Source organism: Agelaius phoeniceus, chromosome 4 (genome assembly GCF_051311805.1).
Source record: "Agelaius phoeniceus isolate bAgePho1 chromosome 4, bAgePho1.hap1, whole genome shotgun sequence".
NCBI lineage: Eukaryota > Metazoa > Chordata > Aves > Passeriformes > Icteridae > Agelaius > Agelaius phoeniceus.
In genome coordinates, this window is record NC_135268.1 from 1,150,506 (window position 1) to 1,176,013 (window position 25,508).

At 41.5% G+C, this 25,508-nt stretch overlaps 1 protein-coding gene across 1 annotated transcript in view; it reads right to left on the reverse strand.

Annotated features, from left to right (window-relative positions):
- Positions 1-25,508, reverse strand: part of RNF150 (ring finger protein 150) — a 109,009-nt gene that overhangs the window by 29,928 nt on the left and 53,573 nt on the right. Inside the window, exons 2-5 of the mRNA XM_054633524.2 lie at positions 17,674-17,924; positions 11,618-11,689; positions 11,139-11,221; positions 5,526-5,622 (exon numbers count right to left, since the gene is read on the reverse strand). Of these exons, the coding sequence (XP_054489499.1) occupies positions 5,526-5,622; positions 11,139-11,221; positions 11,618-11,689; positions 17,674-17,924 (503 nt within the window). The remainder of the gene's footprint in view (positions 1-5,525; positions 5,623-11,138; positions 11,222-11,617; positions 11,690-17,673; positions 17,925-25,508) is intronic.

A 25,508-nucleotide genomic window follows, 5' to 3' on the forward strand; every position in this document is an offset into this window, starting at 1 on the left:
GCACTTCGGAAAATCTCACTATCTGCTTATCTCCAACAGCAGGCACCAAGAAACTAGGCAAAATATGATACAGCAAAGGCTTAAAGAGAGATTTAACTTTAAGCACAAGAGAAACCCCCTTGAATTCAAGTACAATAGGTTACCACATGTTAACTTCTTTTTTCCCAGAACGAGAAAATTAACATGTTTTCTCTTGTTCTACCCATTCCCTGTTTGATTGTTGTCACCTCTTAAGTATTTTTTTCACAAGTGTTCCTAATGAGAAAGACAGAAAATTTAAGCAGTCTCGTATCCACAAACTGAAGTTTGGAACGAAAATTAGAATTGTTGTTGTCTGGCTCCAGTGTTATCCACAAGCTGCAAGAATGCCTCAGGTTTGGGATAAAAAAGGCACATTCAACTGTACCAGGTGTTAAAGAAACTCAGTGAATCTGTACTTTTGCAAGTCAAGTACCATCACTTATATGTAGGACAGGGACCCAAAACTCTCCCTTAGATCTATTATGCTTTCCCTCTCCCTTGGCTAACATAAACCACTGTTTTCAGAATTTCATTTATAATTTAATTTACCTTTGATGGCAGTGTATATTAAAAACAAAAGGCCTATTTTCCTTTCTCCTATAGGAAAAATTATTTCAATTTTTCAGGGGACCAGTTGCCTGTCCTTTGCTCTGATTCCATTTTTTCCTAGAATGGAGTTTTATCACAGACTTTTATACCTTTTAAAGAGGGGATTATAACTGAAAGTCAAACCGAACATTAAAGATAGAAAAATAATATTGCTTGAGATTAAATTATCTCTTTACTCCTGAATCATTTTAATTGACAAAATGCCCAAAACTAAGCAGCATGCTATAAAACTATTTCTATTAAATTCTGATCAGAAAAAAAAACCCAAACCATTTTGGCTTTGGCTGCCAGAGTGACCCAGATACGGTTGCTAAGTTTAATTACATTGGTTCCACTTGAGCTCTGCATATAAGTGCTTTGAGAGCACAATTCCACTAAAGTCAAGGGAAAGCTTTGTATTGGCTTCAGAGGGTTTGGCTAAGGCTCTTAGTGAATAGCTTAAAGCCACACAATCTGCTGCCAAAAACGCAGCTGACTGCATATCCAGCAGATGTTTGCAGGACAGCAGGAGAAGCAGAGGGAAACTATTTAACATGATATGAATGTCCCAAGAGCAAGATAGACCTTTGAAAGACACTTTCAGTGGTAATCTTTTTCAAATACTGCAGGTGTAGTCTGAGCTGGATTTGCCAGCCAAGAGTAGAAAAGGTCAGGCCAACCATTTGCTGGTAGATAGTTAATAACCTTCTGGAGCTGCAGAGAAAAGTGGAGGTGTTGGGGTGCTCAGCTGTTGTTGTTCTATTTCTAGAGTCCCACAGTGTTACTATCAGATCTCTAAAGTCCCATACCTCCATGGTGTGTTCTTATGGCTGCAGATCTTGACAGCACAGACTCCTTCATCTGCATGTTGCTCTCTGCCAGTTCAGAGCTCCTCCAAGTCTCTCCCTGACTGGCCAGCCCACCCTCCCTTTTACCCCAATCATCTTCATTGGTCACAGCTGCAGCCCAGTTAAGGGCATCACAGCTGCAGCCCATCAAGGACAACTGGGACCTCCCAGGGCAAAGCCTCTATACAGATACTCAAGTACAATACATTTCCTCTACTATATTTCCCCCTTTTCCTTTACTTACAAAACCAGGTTTTACATAGAGATATTTAGATGATATTCAAGTACAATACCTCAATTACAACACACATATTTCCCCATGACTCACAGGCCATGTACAACACACATAGCTCCTTGCTCAAAGGCCAAACTCTTTCACAGCTCCTTGACCCAAAGTCTATGATCTCTTGCAGCCCTTGGCTGTCTTATCTTCTACCAACTATCCACAGCTCTTGGCTGTCTTATCTTCTACCAACTATCACATCGGGGTTATCAATTGTTGTTGTTCTATTTCTAGAGTCCCATACCTCCTTGGTGTGTTCTTATGGCTGCAGATGATCACGGCACAGACTGCTTCTTCTACACATGGCACATGCTCAATGTTGGACTCTCACAACTCCTTCAAGGCTCTCCCTGATTGGCTAACCCACCCCCTTTTATCCCAGTTATCTTCATCGGTCACAGCTGCAGCCCATCGAGGACAACCGGGACCTCCCTGGGCAAAGCCTCTATACAGATATTCAAGTACAACACATTTCCTCTACTATACTCAGCAACTGTAAAAATGAGTGTAGGAGTTTTGGTGCCCCACAGCTGCCTGGGGAATCTGAGCTTAGGGCAGATCATATTTGAAGTCTCTATTACCAAGTAAATGCAGAGTTTAGTTGTGAATTGAATTGAAACATTTAGATATTTGGGGTTTAACCAATCCTTTCCTGGAAAATCCAAAGTCTTCCTGCTAAATGAAGCACAATATATCCACAGACATGCAAGCCAGGTCTTTAATAACAACCATAAGAGAAACATGCAGCTGGCAGGAAAAAAACCCCACAGCTTGTCTAGGGTAAGATTTCCTCATTCATCCCATTGTAAAAGCCTGCAAAAGGGCTTTGGCAAATTTGCACCCAAATCTCCCATCAGAGGCTGATGCCTGCCTAAGGCTTTTTTCTTCTTTTGTGTGTGGCAATTTCAGCTAAGAGGGCTCAGCAAGACTCAAGAATGTGGTTAGGCAATGACATTTTGCTTTATCCACTCTACAGAAATGTTTGCCACCTTTCACTGAGAAGCCCTAGGACTTTACAGGTTCTTTGAGGGCAACATCTTTTCCGAAAGCAGCCTATGGACACCTGGCTAAGTGATGAGTCTCTAAAAACACCAGTTCATGTGTACTGGTGGCTTTTTTGTCTCATGGGAGCACCAGAAAGCAAACCTCAGGAATGACATCCACCCTGGGCTGTCCTCAGCTGGTGCTGGGCAGTGAGAAGGGGGAGGACAACACGAAATCTGTGCAGGTGGAAAACAGGTCCTGGGAGCTGAGCAGGAGCTCAAAAGGACACAGGTTGGGCAGGAGGGGTTATGCAGAGGAGAAGCAGGAGAGAGCAAAACGTGGGAAAGGAACAAACAGGAGTTGAGGTGTATTTCAGAAAGAGAAGGTAGAAAAAAGAGAGGAAGAGGAGCAACTGATAGCAGTATAGGAATTTTTAAGCCTCAAGCTACCAGATGCTCTTATACCTCCACTTGCTTTGCTGTGGAAAGGAAGGAGGAAATCTGACACAAGGCTACCATCCACTCCAATTTCCCATGGACAGCAGCTCCTGCTGTAAGTCATTTGGAGGGATAAGACTCTCCCTCCCTTCATGTACATATCCAATGATCCATGTACACCAACATGCTTCCTCCAAAAGATGAAGAGGGCTGTTTTCAGCTTGCTGTCTTAGAACACCTACAGGAAATTTTTCCAGAATAAAATCCCCTAAAAAAAAATTTTGCTAGTGGAACATTAACATCCAAGTGCTTTATTTTTAGTGTTAAGACAGACTGACACTAAAGCTGATTTGGAAATCTTAATTTGAACCAGTTGTTCATGTAAGTTACAGCAGCATCTTTAATTATATGCTCAGTACAATTATTTCCAAAGAAGCTCCATGCAGAAAGCTCTCAGTGAGGAGGCAGGATAGATCCCTGTTCTGCTGTACTGTACAACAGAGGAAAGGGAGCTATGAGAAAGGAAACAGTGGCTGAGGAAATGTAATGGTGTTTCAATTATTCCTGGCAATTAGGTACTTCTACACCTGCCACTACAGAGCTGTTCATAGGCAGTGAAATCCAGCCATGTAAACCAAAACTTCTACACATGGCCTCTGGGCATGTTTTTTGTTCCACTAGCTGTGCCCAGCCTCAAACAGCCTGTGGACATGCTTAGCCTTCAGCAGCAGCCAGTGAGGCCAGTGAGAGCCGTGTTCTGGGTGTAAATTCTAACAGCATGAAACTTTCTGGGAAGCCTTTAACATCTCACTGCAGGCCTCCAGAAAGCATTGCTCTGGTTTGCCTATATGCCCTGATTATGGAGCTGGACAAAGGGCACATTAATGAAGTGTTTGGACAGAAATGTGAAGGGGCCAGTGTGAGAGCAGCAGCGGTTTGTGCTGTGGGATGCACAGGGAAGCCATGGAACAATACACTGGGGAGGGAGAAGAGGTGTCAGAACCCGGGGTAACTGCTCATGGCAGGCCTGTGAGCTGAGAGAGAACCTAAGGAAATATTTCTGTATTTAAGGCTAGGTCAGAGATGTATTTGAGCCATCAGCAGAGATGCTGAATGGCAGAGCCAGCCTTCATTTGTGTATTGAAGCCTTCATTTGTGTATTTAAGCCTTCATTTCTGTATTTAAGCCATCAGTGGAGATGGTGAATGACAGAGCTAGCCTTCATTTGGGCTTTTCATCCTAGACCCTGATTTAACAGCTACATCACCACTAAATATATTAAAGACATTATACACAATTAGCAGAAAAAGCAGCCAAACTCTTTTGATGCATTACCCTAGCTACAATGCCCTCCTTCTTTTTTCCCACTTGCATGTTTTCAGTTTGGATTATATTAGGTTTATTAACATATCTGCCTGCAACCTGCTTCCTAGTCTCCATGAAACTGATTTCTCTGAGAATGGCTATACCAGCTCCCCAATATTTCACGTGAACTATTTTACTTTATACAGCTCCTTCCAATGCGAACTGGTGCATCACTGACTGAAACCTGGGGGGCTATTTACAGCACCTGGTAATGCATCAGCTGAAGGGGTTTCAGTACTGAACTCCAGGAGCCTTGCACAGTGGGGGAGAGTGACTCACTCCTTCCCTGAGCTCCTTGATGGCTCCAGTTGGGAACGTGGATGGCAGACAGGACATACACCATCTGAATGCAAACACGCCACTGACAAAGATCCATTACTTTGGCGGTCTCTAACCACATTTGAATGTTCCAAACAACAAAGAGCTTAACAATTTCTTGTATGTCATGTGCTCCACCACATGCTTACTAACTGGGAGAAATGGCCCTTAACTGGAATTAGGAGTACAGACCTTACTTCAGATAGACTTTAAGAGAAATCTGACAGAAAAAGGACTTGCTTCCCCAGAATGAGCAATTACTTGTCCTTGGTGAGTATAGCAGACAAAACTTTATTTGCAGACTTTCTACTTTCAGATTTGAACCGAGTGCATGATTAAAAAAATAAATAAAACCAGTCCTGAAAGCTATGTGAAAGATTCTATAAATCCACCAAAACACCAGTGAACAATCTTCTGCTTCACCAAGCAGGCAGCCACAGACACACAAATCCCAACACCCAACCAATGCCCATACCCATGCTCTTCCTTGCTAATACTAGTGGGGTGCAGGACAGAGGTAGAGTCGGACATTTCCAATTGTGCTTCCCTTAATAAATCAATTAATTATTCAATAATATGGCAAAAAGAGGAAGATGGGAACAGACAGGCAAAGGCTAGGGATATGCTCAGGTGGCTGGTGTTTCCCTTCTGCCCTGATGGGCTGCTCTGCAGAGTGCTTACCGGAATCCCTAGAGCTTTTAGAATATTCATTTTACACATCGGGCAGGTACGATGGTCTAGCAGCCAGGGGTCTACACAGGACTTGTGGAAAAGATGCCTGCAATGAAAACCAGGATATCTTAATTCAAATGCACCACAGCACAATTTACCACTTAGTACCAGATGATTGTGAATTCTTTTAAGCGAGAATGTTTCAACTGGTGCAGTTTGTGACCTCTTCAAGGACTGCAGAACTAGGTCCTATGCACATAAGGCTAAAATGATTCCTGCAGCAACTCAAGCACATGTGCACATTTCAATGTGTTGGGAATAGAAGATGTACATACTTAGAGACTTAGGGAAAGTACACAAAATGCATTAGCAAACCCGATAAATGTTAAAGGCTGCCAGTAAACAAAAGCTGCTTGCTGGAAAAGGTGAAAATCATGTTAGTTTTTCTTAATAGTTCTACAGACAAACCTGATTATACATAATTTAAATGTGAAGCCATTGAGAGTCTAGTATTTTTCAGGATAGAGGCATAAAGAAATAAACCGAATTAGAAAAAAAACAACTTTCCATTCAAACAGAAAAACCAGTACAATGCTTTCATAAATATTCTCCCTGACTTCCCTGCTCTTTAGAAGCTGCCCATCAGAGAAAGCTCCTCCACAATCCCCTGAAGGAATTGTTGTTAATCCTGTTCTGAGTCTGAAGCAGCTACCTGAGCCCTGTAGCTGCTGGGCACCACTTTTCCTAGACATTAATCAGGTGGAGCACCTGAAAGTTTCTTATTTAGCTTTGCCTTTAACAAATGATAATGACTGTAGGGATCTTCAGTGCCTGTACCTGGCAGACTGTATTCTCTCTTGAGAGCATATTCTGTTACCAGGAATACAAGAAAACATTTCTTCACCCAAAGGGTGGTCAGGCACTGGAACAGGACACCCAAAGAAGTGGTATCTGGTTTGCTTGAGTTTGTTAGTTCAATGTTAATTCATTATGTCTTACCTTTCAGCTACATGAGATAATAATGAAATTGTTGTTAGTGATAGGTTTCTTTAATTATATAATCAAATTCATAAATATTCTTATTGGCAAACATTTAAAGCACGTTTGTGCCAAAATAATCAGTCCATTTACAAAACCTGAGATATTTATTAATCTCTCAGAAAACAAAACAGATTTCCAAGATCTGTTTTGAATAAAAAATACATAGTTTCCACCAAGACATTTTACCATGGACCAAAAAATTCCCTTTTGTTTTCAATTTCCAGCTTTGAAAGCCTCAGTCAAACTGGAGTTCATATTAGAGAATTTCATGATGTTTGTTCATCATCAAAAGCTTGGAACACTTTCATGCCTTAAAGACTTTAGAATCTCAAGTTCAGTGTTCCTAAAGTTTGCTTCAAAAATAATATTCTAAAATAAATCCTACCAATGCCAAGTAATTTAAAAACATGACAGATCTTGTCACTTTGCACATCTCAATACTAATTTAGCACAGTGTATTATGACTCCATTAATTTCAGATTTAATATGTACTACAGAGGGAACTTGATTATTTGACAGAAATCCACAGAATAATGGAATGCTACTGAAAATCAGATGAAGATTTGCCTTTTAAAAATTTTTTACTGCATTATATGATTAGAGCTCTTATAATATCTGTTTTGAACATGTAAACATTTGTGCAGAAAAGCAAGGTGGCAGGCTTTGCAGATTTGGATTTGAAAGTTTATTAGGTATAGCACTCTGTACATGCTTATGGCATTCAACTAATTGTCCATTGTTTTATGTTCCAAATTCAAGCAAAAGAAACATACTTAGCATAAAGTATGATGAGAGCAACTGCAGCATTTCACTGTCCCCTGCTAAGACAAAGATGTAAAAAGATCAACTGCAACAAAAATCCCTCCCTTTGCAGTTCTGACTGATGCAAGTTTTAAAGGGAAAGAGACGATGGAGTCATCATGGGGGATTTCAGAAGTAATGACCCAAACAGGAAAACAGTAAGAGATGTTTCAAGCTCAGGCTCAGGACATGGCTTTGACAATCAAAGTCAAAGCTACAAAAAAATACAGATTTTTTTCCCTATTGTGTGCAACCACATTCATTACAAAATGATGTTGATTTGAAAAGTTTCTCAGAAGAACTGCAATTGATGAGTTGACAGAGAGGAAGGCGAGATGCTGTCACAGCCTCAAGAGGATTTTTGTAAGGGAAAGGAAACAACTGTTCCCCACCTCTCCCAGGGATAAGAAGCACAATGATGTTGTTTAAACTGCAGCAAGTGAGATCCAGGTTACACAATAAGAAAGCCTTCACCACAGTCAGGGGAATGAAGCAGCACAATAAATTCCCAGGGCGTTTGCAGCCCTCATCCCGGGAGACTGCAGAGTGTGTTGGAAAAAGCTGCCAAGAACGATGTGTGCGTGCCAGGGCCCCTGTGCTGCTCCAGAGGTGCTGCCTCCCTGGGATCCCTCCTGCACTCCCCTGTGGCTGCACGGGGCTCAGCTCACAGAGCACAGAGCAAAAGAACCTCAAAGTCCCAGAGCATTCCATTTACTGCTGTCTAAATAGCACTTCACAGTTTTTTAACTGGACGTTGCTTTTGCTTGAAATGTATTTGTGTTTTTTTTTAAAGATGCAATTTTAATCATACAAGGAAAAAAAGATCATGTTGCACTCAGTCCATAATAATAATAATAACAATAATAATAATAATAATAATAATAATAATAATAATAATAATAATGATGATGATGATGATGATGATGATGATTATTTTAGTACAACTATTGTAAAGTGTTCAGCTTGCCAACAATTATGAGAGGCTTTTTTTCCAGATTAAGGGAAACTATTCTCCTCCCAGCTTCCACTCCTAGTCTCACCTATGCAGAAAGAGAGGTACATCCCTGATAACCCCAAGAGCAACAGTTGCCTGGATTAGACCTAGGGCTGAAGTAAAGGATTTAGAATTTTTGTGAGAGACTGAGTAGCACTGTAGTATCCAACAACAAGGTTTGAGATGTTGAGGGGTGCATGTACAGTATTATTTGCTTCTGAGGAGGACAAAAGAAGATGATGAGGGTGAGAGGAAGGAATGAAAGGGAAGAATGTGTGTGACGAAATAATTTTCACAGGAAGCTAATAAAAAGAGAAAGCAGGAGGGAAAACTGAAATCATAGTTGTTCATGGAGTGAAGGTTCAGGGAAAAAGAATGAGTTGGAACAAGGTCAGATAATGTGTTTATTTGTGAAAGAAATGAAATGGCAAAAACAAGAACCTATGAGGCACTCAGCAGAGTTAAGGCTGAAAGAAATGCCTTGCCTCTCTACAGAAGTTAAGTTAGTAAAAGTTCAGTAAAAGGCACACACTGGGAGCAGCAGGACCAGTACCTTCTCCTAAGCTAGAGCTGAAAAGGCAATGGTGTTTTGAAACAGCAGATGGAAGACAAGCAGAATGAAGTAAGGCTGTGACAAGAGATGCCACTCCAGGAACAATGAACTCGGCTACATCTGATCTTGTGTCAGTGCCCTTAAAGACAACTTCAGACATGTTTGCTACCACTAAACTTAAAACCAGCTGCAAGTCAACACTTTTTACTTTTATCAAGTGTCATTCCTTATTTATTTAATACACTCTGTAGAGTGAAGTTTATTACTTCAGTCAGCTGTGGGAGCTACCTGATGAAGACACAGGGGAAGAAGCACGAGTTCACTTGTAATTCTCCTCCGAGCTTTCCAGAGTGGGGTACATAAAAACAGCTATCCAGAGCCAGCAGAAAAGAGAGGACATTTGGGAAAACAGCCCAAGTCCTAGTAAACATGTATATTTTTTTACTTCAGAGCTCATCCACTGCTATACTGGAGGTTTAATGAGGTTCCCATGTTAGAAAATGCACACGGCTTAACTGAGGATACTGGAGCAGGAAAACTACAGAGTCTGTAGGTCTTTATCAAGATGTAACACTTTCCTACTCACTTCAAAGGAACAGAAATGAATCCACTTTTTGTTTTGGATGAGGAGATGAGATTGAAAACAGCAGAAAGAATCATGAATACCATTTTCATGTTTCAGAAGTTGAAACCCATGCAAGTATGTAAAACACTGCCCTTGCAGTTTCTGTAGCAGGAAAGCCAGGGCTTGGTGAAATAGCTGCTTGAGAAACATCTTTGAGTTTTTATAACTCCAGACTGCTAAGGCTCAAACTGTGGGTATTTTACAAGACAGTTCTGCTACTGCTACCCTTTTAGCATGAGTCATTTTCTGGGTGACCTTTTAAGTCAGCCAAGAACTAAACACCACCTGTTAACTCTGTGTTTCCTGTTCGCTCTGCTTGACACAACGCTCGTGGATGACAAAGGCTCATTGAATTATGAGGTGGGACACAAGTGAAAGCTAAAGCTTAGACATATATTTAAGCTGTTGTAGATCTACCTCAAAACATTGCCTGTCTCTATAATGCAAAATTTCCAAGCTTTATTCTCCTTCTGTACAAACAGGCTTGATGCCAAACCAAGGTCCACATTTTCTGGTAGTTTCTCATTTTTCTGTATTTCTGCTTCATGAAGTGATGTGTTTGTGTCTGCTTATAGAAAAAAAAAAGAGTTCACATGCAATTTGTCATTGTGGGGAATCTACAGTAGGTCAAATTTGTGATTAATCTGTTGCTTTGTGTTACCCACTTAGTGATGGCAGTAAACAGATTTAATGAATCACATGAACTAACAGAAATGGACAGCTTGTAACATTCAAATATCTACTAGGGTACAAAACAGCAGGAAAATAAACAAGTATTTTGGTTTCTCAAGCCAGTGAACATGACTCAGGAGAAGAAAGAAGTTCTACTGAAAAAAAATAAAATCTCTGCTCTATATGTGCAGCACTTTATATGTGCATTTCTATGGAAATCAAGCACTTGCTCGTGCTCTCCTAGGGGCAACTGATCCTAGGAAATTTCCTGAGAAATTGATTTCCTTAGAGAAATTTTCCATTAGGTAGCACTTCACAAATGACAGTACCATGGCACAAAGATGAATACAGCTGTTAGGGGTGGCTAGAGGCTGCACTCCTGTGCCACATCCCTGGGGGTGGATGTGCTGCACAGGGCATCTTCACACCAGGCATGTTTTACTCCCTACATCTCTTTCTATGGCTGCACATTTTTTCTGACAAAAGTCATCTTTTTCTCAGGCCCAGGACAGCAGAAGAAGCAGCTCAATGGGGAGCAGGAGGCTGCTCTATCCTTGGCTGCTGTGGCCAGGGCTCACCCTCAAGTCAGAGGCTAATCCTCCTAAGGCATTCATTTTAATTAAAAAAACAGTGAGGAAATTAGATAAACCAAAACTTTAGTTTAAAAATCCTACTGAAGACTTTATGATAGGCTCAGGTCAGACAAAATTTCTGACTACCATACGAAACCCTCAGGGTGTCACCACCATCACTAGTTTCCCTTCATGTTGAATAAAGAGGCATTTCAGATATCTTTACCAACAGATTCGGAATAGGCCAAAAAAATAAATTCACCCTTCCCTCCCCGAGTTCTCAGGTAATCTCATCAGTGTGAAACTGAGAGCAGAGACTGTCTTGAAGTAGAGATTATTAAAACTAAAAGCATATTCAATTTACCTGCAAGGCAATATCCTGACAACATCATTGGGCTTGTAGCCTTCGATACAAACAGCACAGTTATCAAAGTCTGGCTCAGTCTCCTACAGGAAAGAGAATATTCATCATATTTATTTTTTATTTTGTTAGCTAATCTCTTCATACAAGAGCCTATGTGACAAAGTAAAACAGTCACTGAAGCACACTGCAAATCCAGTAATGCATTTCACAACCAGCAAGTCAGATTTTCTGACATGTTTCCAGCTGGAAACTTGCACTGGGAAGCATGCAGATTTAGTTTGTATGTTTTAACTTTCAGAATTTTTTGCATCTTTAACCAAATCACCCCCTCTCCACACTCAGTTTCATCCGTAACTTGCTTACCAGCACTCCTAGCTAAATAAGCAATTGGCATTTCTCTTCTGGCTCATTGCTCCAGAGGTCTGAAGGAATCCTCAGCACAGAGTTTAATTTAGGTAACAAGCATTTTGAAAAATTACCTTGTCACCTTTCCTGATGGTCCTGACTTGCAGCTTGCTGATTGCTTTCTTCGCAGCATCTCCAAGCCGGCGCTGCAATACAAAATTTACCCTTAAGCAAAGAGCATCTCTTCATGCACAAATCAAAACTTTTTCTCCCTAGGCTTCTTAATAATTTTAACTACATGGAACAGGATAGTGTATAAAGAGAAACATAATAATTCATAAAGAGGGCACAATAGGTGTTTGACACTGCAGCAGTGCGTACCAAGGTAGGTAACAAGTCCATTATTTGGTTATCCTACTTCTTTCCTCTCTTTTTTTAATGACACTTGTTAAAAAAAATACTGGGCAGTTAGCAGAGTGAAGGCTGAACTTTATTCTTACACGGTTCCATAACTAGTTCATGATCTTAAGCAGGATACAACTTCTGAAAGTGAGCTGTTACATTTTTTAACTACAAAAACTCTGAATAATCTCTCCTGTCTTTTTTCCTGCAATACAGAGCTGCCTATTTTATAAAAATGAGGTGGAAGCATCTGCAGTTTCTTACAGGTAAAGCACTATATAGTCCTGCAGTAACATCCTGTCCATACATAAACATTTACTCATTCTTTGCCTTTCTATCATTTCCTCCAGTGGACCATAAAGTTATTACCACGTGATGTTTCTGACTGTTCTCCCGTATTTCCAAAACACTGTTACTGTGCTGGCAGGGTCACAGCCACCAGGATTAAAGTATGTAATAACAGCCTGACACAAAACACCCTGTCCTCAGACACTGCAAATGGACATGTCTGCTCCTTGCAAGAGGCTGGGAACACTGCAGGGCAGTGCACACAGTCACTGGTCTGCACCCTATGCTATGCAGCTCCTTCCTGTGTCAGTGCTCCAAGGACCTGGCTGCTCACTTGTGCTAATCCAGCAACAAGGCAGTCTGGAGGCAGACTCACAGGCTGAAAAAGTCTTTGGGAGGTCATGTATTCCCACCCCCTGCTCAAGGCTGGATCAACTTCAAAGTCAGAGCTGTGTTAGTCAAGTTTTGACTATCTCCAAGAAAGGAGATTTCACAACCTCTGTGGATAATTTGTTCCAGTGCTTAACCAATCTCAGCCTTTTTTCTTCTCTAAACATACTAATGGAATTTCCCTTTCTGGTAATTTGTGACCATTACCCTGTGCACTTCCAGGAAGAGGCTGATTCTGACTCCTCTCTGACCACCCTTTCTGCAGCTGGAAGCAGAGCCCTTCCTCCTCCTTGGCTCCCCACCCAGCTTAGTATGCTCCCTTCACCCCTCCTCAGATGCCACGTGCTTCTGCCCCCAGACCCTGCTTTGGGCACTCCTCATTTTTTCTATGCCTCTCCCACATGGTTTCATGCAGCAATGCCCACTCCAATGTTTTCTTTACAACAGTTCATGATACAGCATGTTCCAATTTGCCACCAATAAATGACTTGAACTCTTCCCTTCACCTCCTTTCCCCAAACACATTTCCAGCCATGTGTTGCTAGGGAGAAGAGAGACTTAGGGCCTTTGGTGATCCAGAAGACATTCAACTTTCTGAGCTGGGAAACTCCAGGGCCAGAGTTCAGAGGGGCCTGTCAGCAGGAAGGGTTTCCAGCTGGAGGGGGTGAGAGCGTGCGGCCAAAAACAGAAGAAAGTTTGAGGTAATTTATAAGTTGAGACATAATCAAACAGATATGACCACTACATTGCCACTTTGGTCTTCAGATTCAATTAAAATCACCAGATTAAATTTAGAGGTTAAGTTTGTTGGATTGGAAAGGCTGACAAAACACATGCAATATTGAAAGCAGAGTGCAATTTCAGAACTGGCTAAAGAGGTGAAGACAATCTTGGCTACCAGGAGATTTACATATGAGCTTTCCAGCAACTTAATTATTGCATGTGAAGGAGTATCTTGTTAGACAGCATCTCTTTCTGTGGTCCATCTTTCTCAGAGTCTCCCTTAAATAAAAGCATCAGTGAGAGTTGGAAACATTTCTTGTCAGCTATTTGGTTCTTTAATGTAAATCAAAGACAGACTGATAACATACAGCCAGACAAGAGCCATTATGTCATGCTTCAGAAAGTGCTTGTGATCCCTTTTTATCATTATCATTACTTTAATGAATGAAATGGCTCAGTTCTTTTTTGCACATTCTTGAAGGGGAAAGGACAAGATTAAAAACTCCTGTACATCTTTGATTTGATTGCTTTCATGTTTGCTTTCTCTTATCTATCGTAAATAGATAAGTTCATAACTTACACGTAAATGAGAATAATTTAGTTTTTGAAAGAACAGGAATTTCTTGGTCTAAAGTAATAATTTCAAAGGATTCTCCCATTTGAATGCAAGGCATGCTATCAATAACCAATTATTTTTCCCAAAAGATAAGAGGCATTACAGCAGTTTAAGTGTTTAAAGTGAGGCTTAGAGATTTACAGTCATAAATCTCATAATCTCATTAGCAATGCTGCAACATTCAGTACTGGACTGGAAGGAGTTAAGCATGTCAGATGCAGTGGTCTTGAGGAGATGGCAATGCTCATTAAAAAGGAAGGACAGTCCCATGGAAAGGACCACTTATGTGTTCCTGAGAAAGTAAATGACGGTGGATGCTGTGGAGGAGAAGCTACAGTAAGTGCTTCTCCCTTAATGGCCTTGCTGAACTATCATCTCTGCAAGGAGATCACCTTGTGCCTTGTGCAGAGTGAGCTGCACCACCAGCATGAGGCAATGGACACATCTAAGCACAGACAAAGGCTGCAGACTCCATCATGGGAAGCATCTTCCCAAACTGCTTCCAAGATTGACATCCCTATTCAGGGGCCCAAAACTCTCATTCCAAGCCACAGCCACCAGTATTCCTTCTCAGATAAATGCTCTACATGCTGACAGTCACATACTAAAGATTAACCTGGGACACACAAGATCCTCCTCAAGCCCAGTGCAATCACCACCTGCTTTGGCTTCCACTATCCTGCAAAACTTAAGGACTCCAACCAGTTTCAAAACGACTGTGTAGAAAGCTTCCTCTGAACAAGAAGCCAATGGAAAGAAGGGACATGGAAAAATGTGGTAAATAAGTCTGGTACTGAAACATCATCCTCTCTTCATTTTCACATCTCCCAAACAATAAAAAGAGAGCTCTACTATTACTGGTGAAATATGAAAAACTCTGACAGACTGACAGGGTGGGTTTGTTGTTGTTGTACCTGTTTTTAAGTCTGTGCCCTGGCTGTTACAGGGCTGTAACATCAGGTCATATTTTGCTGAATTATTTCTGGAACTTAACTTGTCATGTAATTCTAATTCTGCTTCTAATTAGCTCTACGATGTGATATTTTTTGATTTAAAGAATTTCCACAGCCTTTTACAAAGTCTCTCAATTCTCTCATCTTCAGGAGCCCTCCAGGAACATGCTGCTGAGGAAACAGATTTTCTTACACAAATTTATTCTCTTCATGTCGAAAAGATTCATCATCAAGGCAACCACAAACCTCCTGCACATCTCGTTGGGTGGGAAAAAAGGTTCAATCAATGTGAATATTATTAACTATCTTCTACTTCCATATGTAATGTACAGTTGTCTGTGCTAGAGGTACTCTTAAAAATTAAATGTATTAAAATAAAAATTGATATCTCACCACGTTTGTAGCTGACACCCTGGCTGTAGGTTCACAAGCCCATAGTGGAAGACAATTCTGTGCTCCACTGCATTGATCCTCAGCCAAGTGGGGATGAATAGACCCTGGCATTCAGCAAGAATCTTTGAATTCCTGATTCTCCACTCATCAAAATCAGGCACCTAATTGGAGTAAGCTGTGTCTTCCTTCTGGCCTGTGAACTTAGATTTTGCACACATGATGAGTAAGAGTGGTGGCTGAAGATGTAGATGGACTCTGTCCAGGTTTCATCTCACTGTGGAGTCACAGGAAACGATTCCAGGAGATTTTTCAGTCTTTTTAGCTGCCTCTCTCAATAGCTGGACTCATTGTTTTCTTGATGGTAACTAAATCACTTTGTTTTGGATTTACTGCTTGCTCAGAAACTTACTCCTAGTGAAAGAAGGGAAGCGGACCTGGAGAGTCACCAGATAGAGAAGGACTAGACAAAAGTGTTTATGAGGCCTGAAAAAAGGACAGTATGATTTTAATCAGAAATTGGTGATCCCATCCTTGAACCACAAGAGAATGTGCCAAAGAAAAAGAAAACCCAGAACCTGATGGAAAACAAAGAGGAACACTCACGGGAAGGGCAAGAGCAAGCTGAACTCTTCTGAACTACCTACATCATTATATTCTATAGCCAGGACTAAAAGAAACAAAACTAAAAAGCCACAGCAACCCATCAACACAAATGATAGAGTTTTGTTTGTATATTGCTACTGTTTTCATATGGAAAGAGCTAATAAAGAGACCAGATGTCAGACAAAACTGTATGAAGAAAACTGCATGAAGACGTTTTAGGCTGCCCCTTATAATTGCCCAGTTTTTCCCTTCAAAATAATAATATTAATAATTAATAATATGTAATTACTTAGGAGGCATCCTTTCTAATTCCTTTGAAGAACAGAACTAGTATAATAACCAAGTTGTTAAAACCTCTCCATAGGACAACTGCTTGTGCACACGTAGGTCTCATTTCAACTTTGGAAAGAAAATACTGAAAAGGAAATATGTTTGAACGTACAAACACATCAGTTTCAAACTATAACATATTACCTGAATGAACTTCCTATTTTGCTGAGTTTCATGTTTATGTATGTCTATTTACACTGCTAAGCTGCCTGTATAATTACTTGACTGAAAGCACACTTACTCACACACACAAATTAGGCACGCATGTGGCTTCTGCAGACAAAGCATCTAAAAATTATCACAGACGTTGCAGTCACAGTGAATCTGCTGCCAATGATGTTCAAATTCCAGCTGGGATAGTCTCGTTCTTGCTATCCAAAATTCCAGACTGTATATTTAAATGGAAAATACATTCTTTCTGTCTGTAAATACAGAGCAGCTGCTCTCTATCTCAGAGAATGCCTGAATTTCAATGGGGGAAGGCGAGGGATTCCTACACGTCAAGTATTTGTTACAGAGGGTGTAGCAGGGCTTTTCTCTACCAAGTGATAATTCATACTCTGAGTTTTACCTTTCCTGCAGAATAAGCCAGGTAACCCTCCTGGCCCTGACAGTAATTTATTGAGGGTTCAGAAACCTCTCTGAATTACAGTGCATTTTTTATAGTGCAGTAAAATGGTTATCTCTTCAAATTTCATATGTTGATAACATTTTCTACTGTACCATTAGAGTGAAATGTACAAGCCTCAGCTTCCCAGTTCTGCTGAGATAGTTGCATCTGGCCAAGAAATTATTAAATTTATTATTATTGTTGCTATTATTATTCACTGCTGAACTACATAAAGATGGGCAGTGCTTTACAAAACCACTGCTACTGACTTGTCTTCAGCTCTATAGGCTTTTTATCTCGTTCATGGGCTTTGGACAAGATGCCAAAACCAATAACAATGGTGTAATACCATTAGTGGCTATCACTACAGTCCTGTTCAGTGATCATTGTCAAATGAAGAGCGACATAATTGTCTTTCTAGCCCAAGATCCTTCTAAGGAAGCATTAAAGTGAGAATAGGTTTTTTTTCCCCTTTCCTCACTCATCAAGAACATTGCTTGACACACACATACCTCACAATGTTTTAGTCAGCATTTTGATCTCAAGGGTCTTTAGTTATACACATTGCTATGACATTTGGCTATATGTACCACAACAATATTTTCACAAATAAACATCACCTTTCTGTCTATTGTTTTGTGCTTTGCATAAGGAAAACAACCTATAATACACATACATTATTAATTTCTGTTTTTTCTTGAATCCCATCTATACTGACATAAGTTTTGGATTTTCCCAGTCACAGTCATCTTTTCACTTTCTTGGGCTTTCTTTTGGTTTTCTGTTTTTACTACACATAGACAATTTCTTTCACTTTTACTTCTACAATAAATCCCGTGGTGATCTTTTGGAAACACAATGAGTTACTCCAGCCCTGCTCACCTGATTTCTGTCTCTGGCATTTGCGTAGCGGAATCTCTGGATGTAGTAGAAGACCAGCCACGCCAAGGAGATGATCATCAGCACAATGAAGGAGATGGAGACGAACACCACCGAGGTCCGGCTGACGTACTTCTGCAGGTTGCGTGTCCCGATGGTTATGTACATCATCACAGTAATGTTCCTCTCCAGGAGGCTCACTATCTCTTTCCCTTTGGGCTCAGGAATCATTATTGCTACAACATCTTCTAAGCCTATCACACAGAGAGAGAAAAGGAGCCTTAAGTAAATCAAGTGATCACCAAAAGGCAATCATAGAATCACACATTAACCTGAGTTGGAAGGGACTCACAAAGATCAATGAAGTCCAACTCCTGGCCCTGCATTGGACACCCCAAGAATTCCACCATGTGCCTGAGAACTTTGTCCAAATGCTTCTTGAACTCTGTCAGGCTTGCTTCTGTGACCACTTCCCTCGGGAGGTTGTTCCAGTGCCCAACTATCCTTTGGGTGAAAAGTCTTTTCTTAGTATCCAACCTAAATCTCCCCTGACACAACTTCATGCCATTTCTTCGGGTCACATAACTGCTCACTTGAGAGAAGAGATCAGTGCCTGCCCTGCTGCTTCCCCTCCTGATGAAGTTTTAACCGCAGTGAGGTCTCCCCTCAGTCTCCTCCTCTCCGGGCTGAACAGGCCAAGTGATCTCAGGCACCCCTCACACAACTTCCCCTCAAGGCCCTTCCCCATCCTCGTGGCCTCCTTTGGACACTCTCCAATGGCTCCATGCCTTGTTTCCATCGTGGCACCCCACAGTGCCCCCAGCCCTCGGGGTGAGGCCGCCCCGGCGCAGAGCAGAGCAGGACAATCCCCTCCCTTGCCCAGCTGGCCGTGCTGTGCCCGATGCCCCCAGGACACAGCTGCCCTCCTGGCTGCCAGGGCACTGCTGACTCACACCCAGCTTTGCATGGAGCAGCACCCCCAGGGCCCTTGGCACAGCGCTGCTCTCCAGCCTCTCATTCCCCACTCTGCCCCTGCAGCCAGGGCTGCCCCATCCCAGATGCACAATCTGGCACCTGCCCTTGTTAAACTCCCTATGGTTGGTGATTGCCCAGCCCTCTGATTCATTCAGCTTTGGCAAAAAAAAGAACAAGAAATCTGTGCTTTCTTCTGCTCTTCCCTCCTGTTTACCAAGAGGGAAGTCAGATGCATCTGGTGAAGGTTTCAACTGAAACCAGATACACAATGTGTTTCTACGTACTAATCTTGGTGACATACGTAAAATGTGTTCCATGGGTTGACATAAACACAGATTTCTAGCACTACTGGGGCTTATCTGGATGACAGTGCTGTAAACACTGCAAAAAGAGAGGTACACTGCATCCAACACTCCATATCCATTTATGACAGCCTGTTTTGCAGGGTCATGAGTCTGTCAGAGAAGCCCCTCCAAACTCTGCATTCAGATCAGAAACACTTCCAGTCACAGATTCCCACACGGTTTCACAACCAGAATACACCAAAGCATCACTGCTCTTGCACCAGGCTGGCAACCAAAGAGCAGCTCAACATGTTCCCAGTGGCTCCCCACAGCCCAAGGCCATACAGCAATTTGTGACTCCTTCCCGGGAGCTTGACTCTCCAAGTGATAAAATTTACAGTCAAGGTCACTGTTTAATTCCACAAAAAATTGCCTCTGCAGCCCAGATCAGCCCCTGACATAGCATGCAGCATGGCTCCACAAGGATGCACGTCAGCACTGCTGAGGCAGCAAATTCCCACTAATGGGATGAAGCAGGGACTTCCTACAATCCTGCCAAGCCTTCTGTCATGACCCTGTGAACTGGGCCCTCCACTGATCTAGCTACCCTCAACTTTACACTGGCTTTCCCCTCTGTACAGCACTTTTTGATGTTACTTTCATCAGAAATTGCTGAAAGTATTTTCTTTTTAATTTTAAATCCCCTGTGTACATGAAATATATGTGGTCTGAAATTATCTGGGAATCACCAGGTTGTTAAATGCCTTTAATGGCCTCACAAATAAATGATCACTGCTTTACAGTTTAATATTAGGGATATTCTGTTCTTTCACTTCATGGAACAAGCATGTAGACAATTTTTACACCGAAACTATGTTTTGCAATAGCCAATTGTTCTAAGTAGCTAAGGACAGACAGGGTGTACTGTAATGTAAAAATGTGCTAGCAACAACAGCAAATGAAATGATCACAAACTGGCATTCAGAAAGGTAAAACTGGGAGTGTCTGAACTCAAAGAGCTGTGCTGGGGTGGGGCCTCAGAATTTGACATGAAATCCCAGGAAATCGGCTGATGTTGTTAATCCCATGGCTGTCTGTAATTTTACTGTGGCAGGAGGAGAAAGCACTGCAGTCATGGGGCATTCATGGAGGTGTGGGAGGGTGACTTGCATTTTCAACAGCATCCCTCTCCCTCCAAGCTGGTACCCAATGTGAGCTTCACCAGTTCAGCACTGTATCCTGGTCTTCAAAGTCCAGCTCAGATATTTCTTCACTAAGAAATCCTGGGAGGTATGGACCTGATTTTCAAATGGATTTGGATGCTGAAGGCCATGAGGTGTTTGGCAAGACTTTGGATATACACATGGGGGTGGTGTTCAGCAGAAAACCTTAATTGTGGTGGAAACTTCATAAAATTCTGCTGGGTGCCTGCATCAGCTGGAGGCACTGAAATAGCTGTGGCAGACTGCTGCTACTCAGAGAAATCTGCTATGAAGCTGGGAACTGAGCCCTCGTCTCTCAAGGCTCCCAGCACAAGAGCAAACACCACCCCTCTTTCTCTCAAGAGGCTTCCCATCATAATACTTCCCTGATTATGAACAGGTCACTCAAGGAATAGAGAGGATCAAACGTTTGGCTGAGTCAGGAGTTTTAGATATTCATGACTGGAAACTTAACCTTCCTGCTGATACTATAAAGCATTACTGTTTTTCAGCTATTCCCCTTTATTTTTTTTTCTAGCAAGAGTCTACCATCAGCAGTCAAGATAAATCTAGCCTTGCAACTCTTCTGATACCTATTTATTACAAAAGGCTAATGCAAACATTACCCTAATGGCCTAGGGAAAATTTGCCAAGTCTCAAAGTGGCTGAGAAGGGCACTGGTGCCATGCCAGTAATTTTCCTGCAGTCAAAAAGAAAAATTGTCTGGAGCAGGGCTTAGCTGTCCACATGACTTCCTTTGTTCTTTTCTCCATCTTAAAAAAAAAATGAAAAAATCATTCTACAGGAAAACTAAAACACCAATCTCATGCATAGCCAAAAAAAAAAACCCACAGTGAAAAATTCCACAGCCAATATTACTGAATTTAATCAACTGCTCTCAAAAGCCACCACTCTGTCCAAATGGCTTATCCAGTACTGACCTTGAACATCATGGTCAGTACAACCTAGGATGCTGCATGGATATCACCTGAAAGCCCATGAAAACGGAGATAGAGACAAACCCAGCAGAAAACACAGGCAGTATCTTAACAATTTAATCATCTTGACTCTTGCACATCTTAAAAAACTTTAACAATGTGTTTAAGTATGTTCAATTATATTATAGTTTAATATAGCTTTAATATATTTCTGGGCACAGGACACTAAGCAAATTGCCATGGATATATACTAAATAAAACTTTTTCGAAATGCAATGTAGAAGACTATTATTCCAAGAGGAAACCAGCTGCTTTTACTTATTCGAATCCTTAATATATTAAAATTTCAGGCTATCTGGTTATTTTCTTGGAAAATATTATCACTTGTAATGAAGAATTGTTGGAAAAAATAACAAAATAACCAGAGCAGTGACAAATAACAATCAGATTTTTTTTTGTTTTACTGATTTTATGATAATTTCTCCAAGACATTATAGAGAATGCTATTTATCAGTCATGCTATTAAGCTATGTTTTAAATCTCAAATATGTTCAGATTAGGAAGAAAATAAAAGAAAAATAAAGTAATTTATAATTTATTTTTCTTTTATCCCTTTTTAAACAAAATATTTGTAATATCGCAGTTTCACATAAACTGCAACATATGTAAAAAGTATGCAAATTAAAGAAAGGAAATAACATAATGAGACATCAGTGTTAGAGGTGCATTTTTATGCCCCAGTACACATTTTCTCAACAGATTTAAAAAAGAGAAAGGATCTAGTAACATGTACTGATGCTTCCCTGGCAAGTTAAATGCTACCCCTGCCTTTCATTAAACACACCCACAGTGGGAACTGCATTTTGTGGCACTCTTGTTCCCTAACACATTTCTTTTCTTTTTCTGGCCAACATTAATGCAGAATTTGACATGAATTTTTAAGCAGCTGTCAGGATGAATCAGAGATCCATAAATCAAATGTATTTAGGCTGCAGTGAATGGATTTTATTCTTCTTTTTTTTTTGGCTAGGAAACATTTAACATATCAGTGCTCTCTCCTAACGAAACAAGTAAGGCAGAAATTACAGGCATTTGGGATGATTGAAGTTGTTTTACCTTGCTGAAGCATCCCTGCCTAATTGAATATTTCTGGGTGGAGAAAATGCATGCTTTGGAAAAAGATCCAGAAGACCCTCTCCAAACCCACCCTCCCCATGCAGTACTTGGCCATGGAAGTACATTTCAGGAGGTAAGACTTCATGCTAAACCTGCAAACTTCAAGGGTAACCATCTATTCACTAGTGACAGAGGAAATGAAAGACTTTAGTGCAGGAACAGTGGCTTTTGTAGCAGAAGTGAACAAGTTTTACACCCAGAAGATGTACATAAATGCTACACCTTAGCTGCAGGCTAAGGTGATATTCCTGTGATATTCCTTGATTTTGCTCTGGGAGCTTTCAGAGGTGACACTAAACACAGTCCTCTCTTCTCATTAGCAGTCAGGCCCAGCAGTGGCAGGGCTGCTCTTTTAATGCTTTGTCAGTTTTTGATGGAGACTCTAAAACGTGGTCTTTCTGACACATTTTAGAATAGGCAGTTTAATTCTTCATGCCTGGCAACAGCTAGAAGTCAGTCAGAGAAGTTAACTGAACTATTTGGACAGAATTTCAATTGGGGAGGCATATAGAGTCTTCTCTCCAAGATATACTATCAAGATATAAATAAAGATTTGTCTTATATTGTAGATCAAAATCAAGAAGTAAAGATTTTTTAAGTGAAAATCCAAATACTATTCTGAATTCAGAAATTGCCCTGACATTGCCCTGAAATTGCCCAGTGTTCAATCTGACTCCAAGCCCAGGAACAGAAGCTTTACAGGAAGGTGCAAGAGCCTAAGAAACTCTTCCCTACTTCTTGAAGAAATGATTTTGTTTTTAGGAATCCGTGTCAGTAACCAGCAGCCATTGTAAGGATGAAACAGACCCAAATCTAACAAACTCCACATCCCACCCAGGCTCAGCCTGCAGTCCGTGGCAGCCCCAGGCAGTGCCAGGGAACTCAGTGATGGTGGTGGTGCTTTCTGGGAGCTCAGCAGTGCTCCCTCTGCATAAGGACTCACTGTGCTGCCAGCCACTGAGCTCTCCAGCCACAGCTTGTGCTGCTGCCTCCTCCCCTGGCAATGGATTTTGCGCTATGGTCTGGATGATGGGTAATATTTTAAAGCAAAATTTGGAGCAAAGAACAGACATTTGTTTAAAAAATACTATTTTTTTTCCTCTCCAGAACAGCAACTCAGCTGAAAAATTACTGCTGAAGAGAACGAAGAGGACTCCATGGTGATGGTGCTGGGGTGATTGTCTAAGCTACAGCCAAGAACAGTCTGTTTGGCCATCAGAAGATACTACCTTCTGTTGCAGATCTTGCTCTCTTTGAAAAGAGTATTGCTTTATATTTGTGTCTGGCATCTTTCCAATGAAGTTACATGAGAAATGGTATATAGCTTAATGAGAATGCCCATATGAATTGCCCTAATATCACAGAATCATAGAAAAGTTTAGGACCCAACCTCCCCGCTGTGGGTAGGGATGCCATTCACTAGATCAGGTTGCTCAGGGCCCCACCCAAGCTGGCCTTGAACTACTATCTCAGTTGCAAAATGTGCCCTTGAACTACTATCTTCATAATTGCAACAAGGGTTCCAAGTCTTTATGACCATCCACTGAGAGCTCAAGTTCAGTTCTTCTATTCTGCACAGTGCAATTATAAATTGATCAGAATAACAGTTGATACCTGTTTTTCTTAGAAAAACCCAACAACTTGCATTATGTTTTTGCGAAACTTACATTATGTTTTTGCAAACTCAAAAAGTTCATTTGAAAATCAAAGCAATACTTTTAAAAATCTGATCTCTGAGCTTCACCCAATTTGGAGAAGAAGAAGAAGCATAATATTGTTTAAACAATGCCTAGACACTTATGTAGGCAAACAGGGAAATATTACATTACAGGTAAGAAATCAAAGTGGGTTTTTACCCACAGGACTGTTCCCTGCAGGAACCTTTCCCTACTGGGCATTCAAGGCATTGGCCTCAAATTGAAGTATTAATAAATGGTACTACAGGAAAAACATTGGCAGGAGAAGAGCAATATACAGTAAGTGGCAGTAATACACAGTCAACACATCATGTGTCACAGGTGAATGACTACAGACTGTCATCTATAATCTCTTACATAAACTGTCTCAGTGCCAGAGGACTGGAAAGGACACTAATTTCTAATGAGGTTTCATAACAGATGTGGGCAGCTTGTCCAAAGTTATTCAGTGAGATTCCTCACCTAAGACTCTTAAGCCAAAAAGGCGGTTCTGAATAAAAGAGAAAGGGCCTCACATCAGAACATGAGGGGTTAAAACACAGGATCTAGGTGTTCAAAACATCCAAGAGCAGCTAGGTACAAAAAACATGTAGGGATCACAAACTGCTGAAGGCTGGGAGAGCCATTCTGGATAGGTAGGATTCAATGTTTACCCGGTGCTTATTCTCTTCCCTATGTAGCTGCTGTTCACTATTATGAGAAACATCATCTGAGACACACGGACCTTGGGTCTCAAACCATAGATATGCTTTCACACTAACTGGGAACTGAAAGTTTTAACTCCTGTGGAGAGAAGAAAGATTAATTCAAATCATGACACCAAACCAACAGGGCCAAAGTCAGAGGCCATACCAGTTTCTGAGACCAGTGATGAACGAGGAAGGGCAGGGGCTGAGGCACTTGGTGCCTCTTGCTTTTGAAAGCCCCAGTGAGGGAGTGAGCCAAGGCAGAGGGGTGCATTTCTGATGTGGAGGCAGGAGGGTGGGCTGATGGCTCTGAGCTCTGCACCACATGCCCAATGTCCAGCTTCCCCCACAGGAGGACGAACACAGCATAAAGCAGAGGTGACTGCATCCTCCATCAACCCTCATGCTGAACATCACACTTGGGTCCTGCAGATGGGCCCAGCCACCTCTTCTCTCAGTGCCATCTCAGAAGGGTGTTACAGTCACCAAGGGCAAGGGGCTGGGGAGGTTTTAGGCAGGATTTCAGCCTACAGTGTGGGAAAGCTGCAGAGCAGGATGCAGCTGCCTTTGTCCACCCACTTCTGCGATCCAAAGGCACTGCCATCCCCCAGGTACCCCCATGCAGCAGCCTCTGTGCCCTCACGCCCATACAAAGCAGGAATGCTGCTGTTCTCTGTTCCCACTGCTAAAACTGAGACACATCAGGCAGCCCTTCCAGGGTGTCCAGCCTGAGAAGAAACAAATGCAGGGGAAGGCCAGAAGCAAATACAGCCTAGCAGCTCATAGCCCTGTTTATGTGGATATCGAGCTATTGAAGCTATCAGAACACAAGATTTCACCATATAAGAGCTTTTCTTTTTTTACTCCAGAGCCCTTGCTT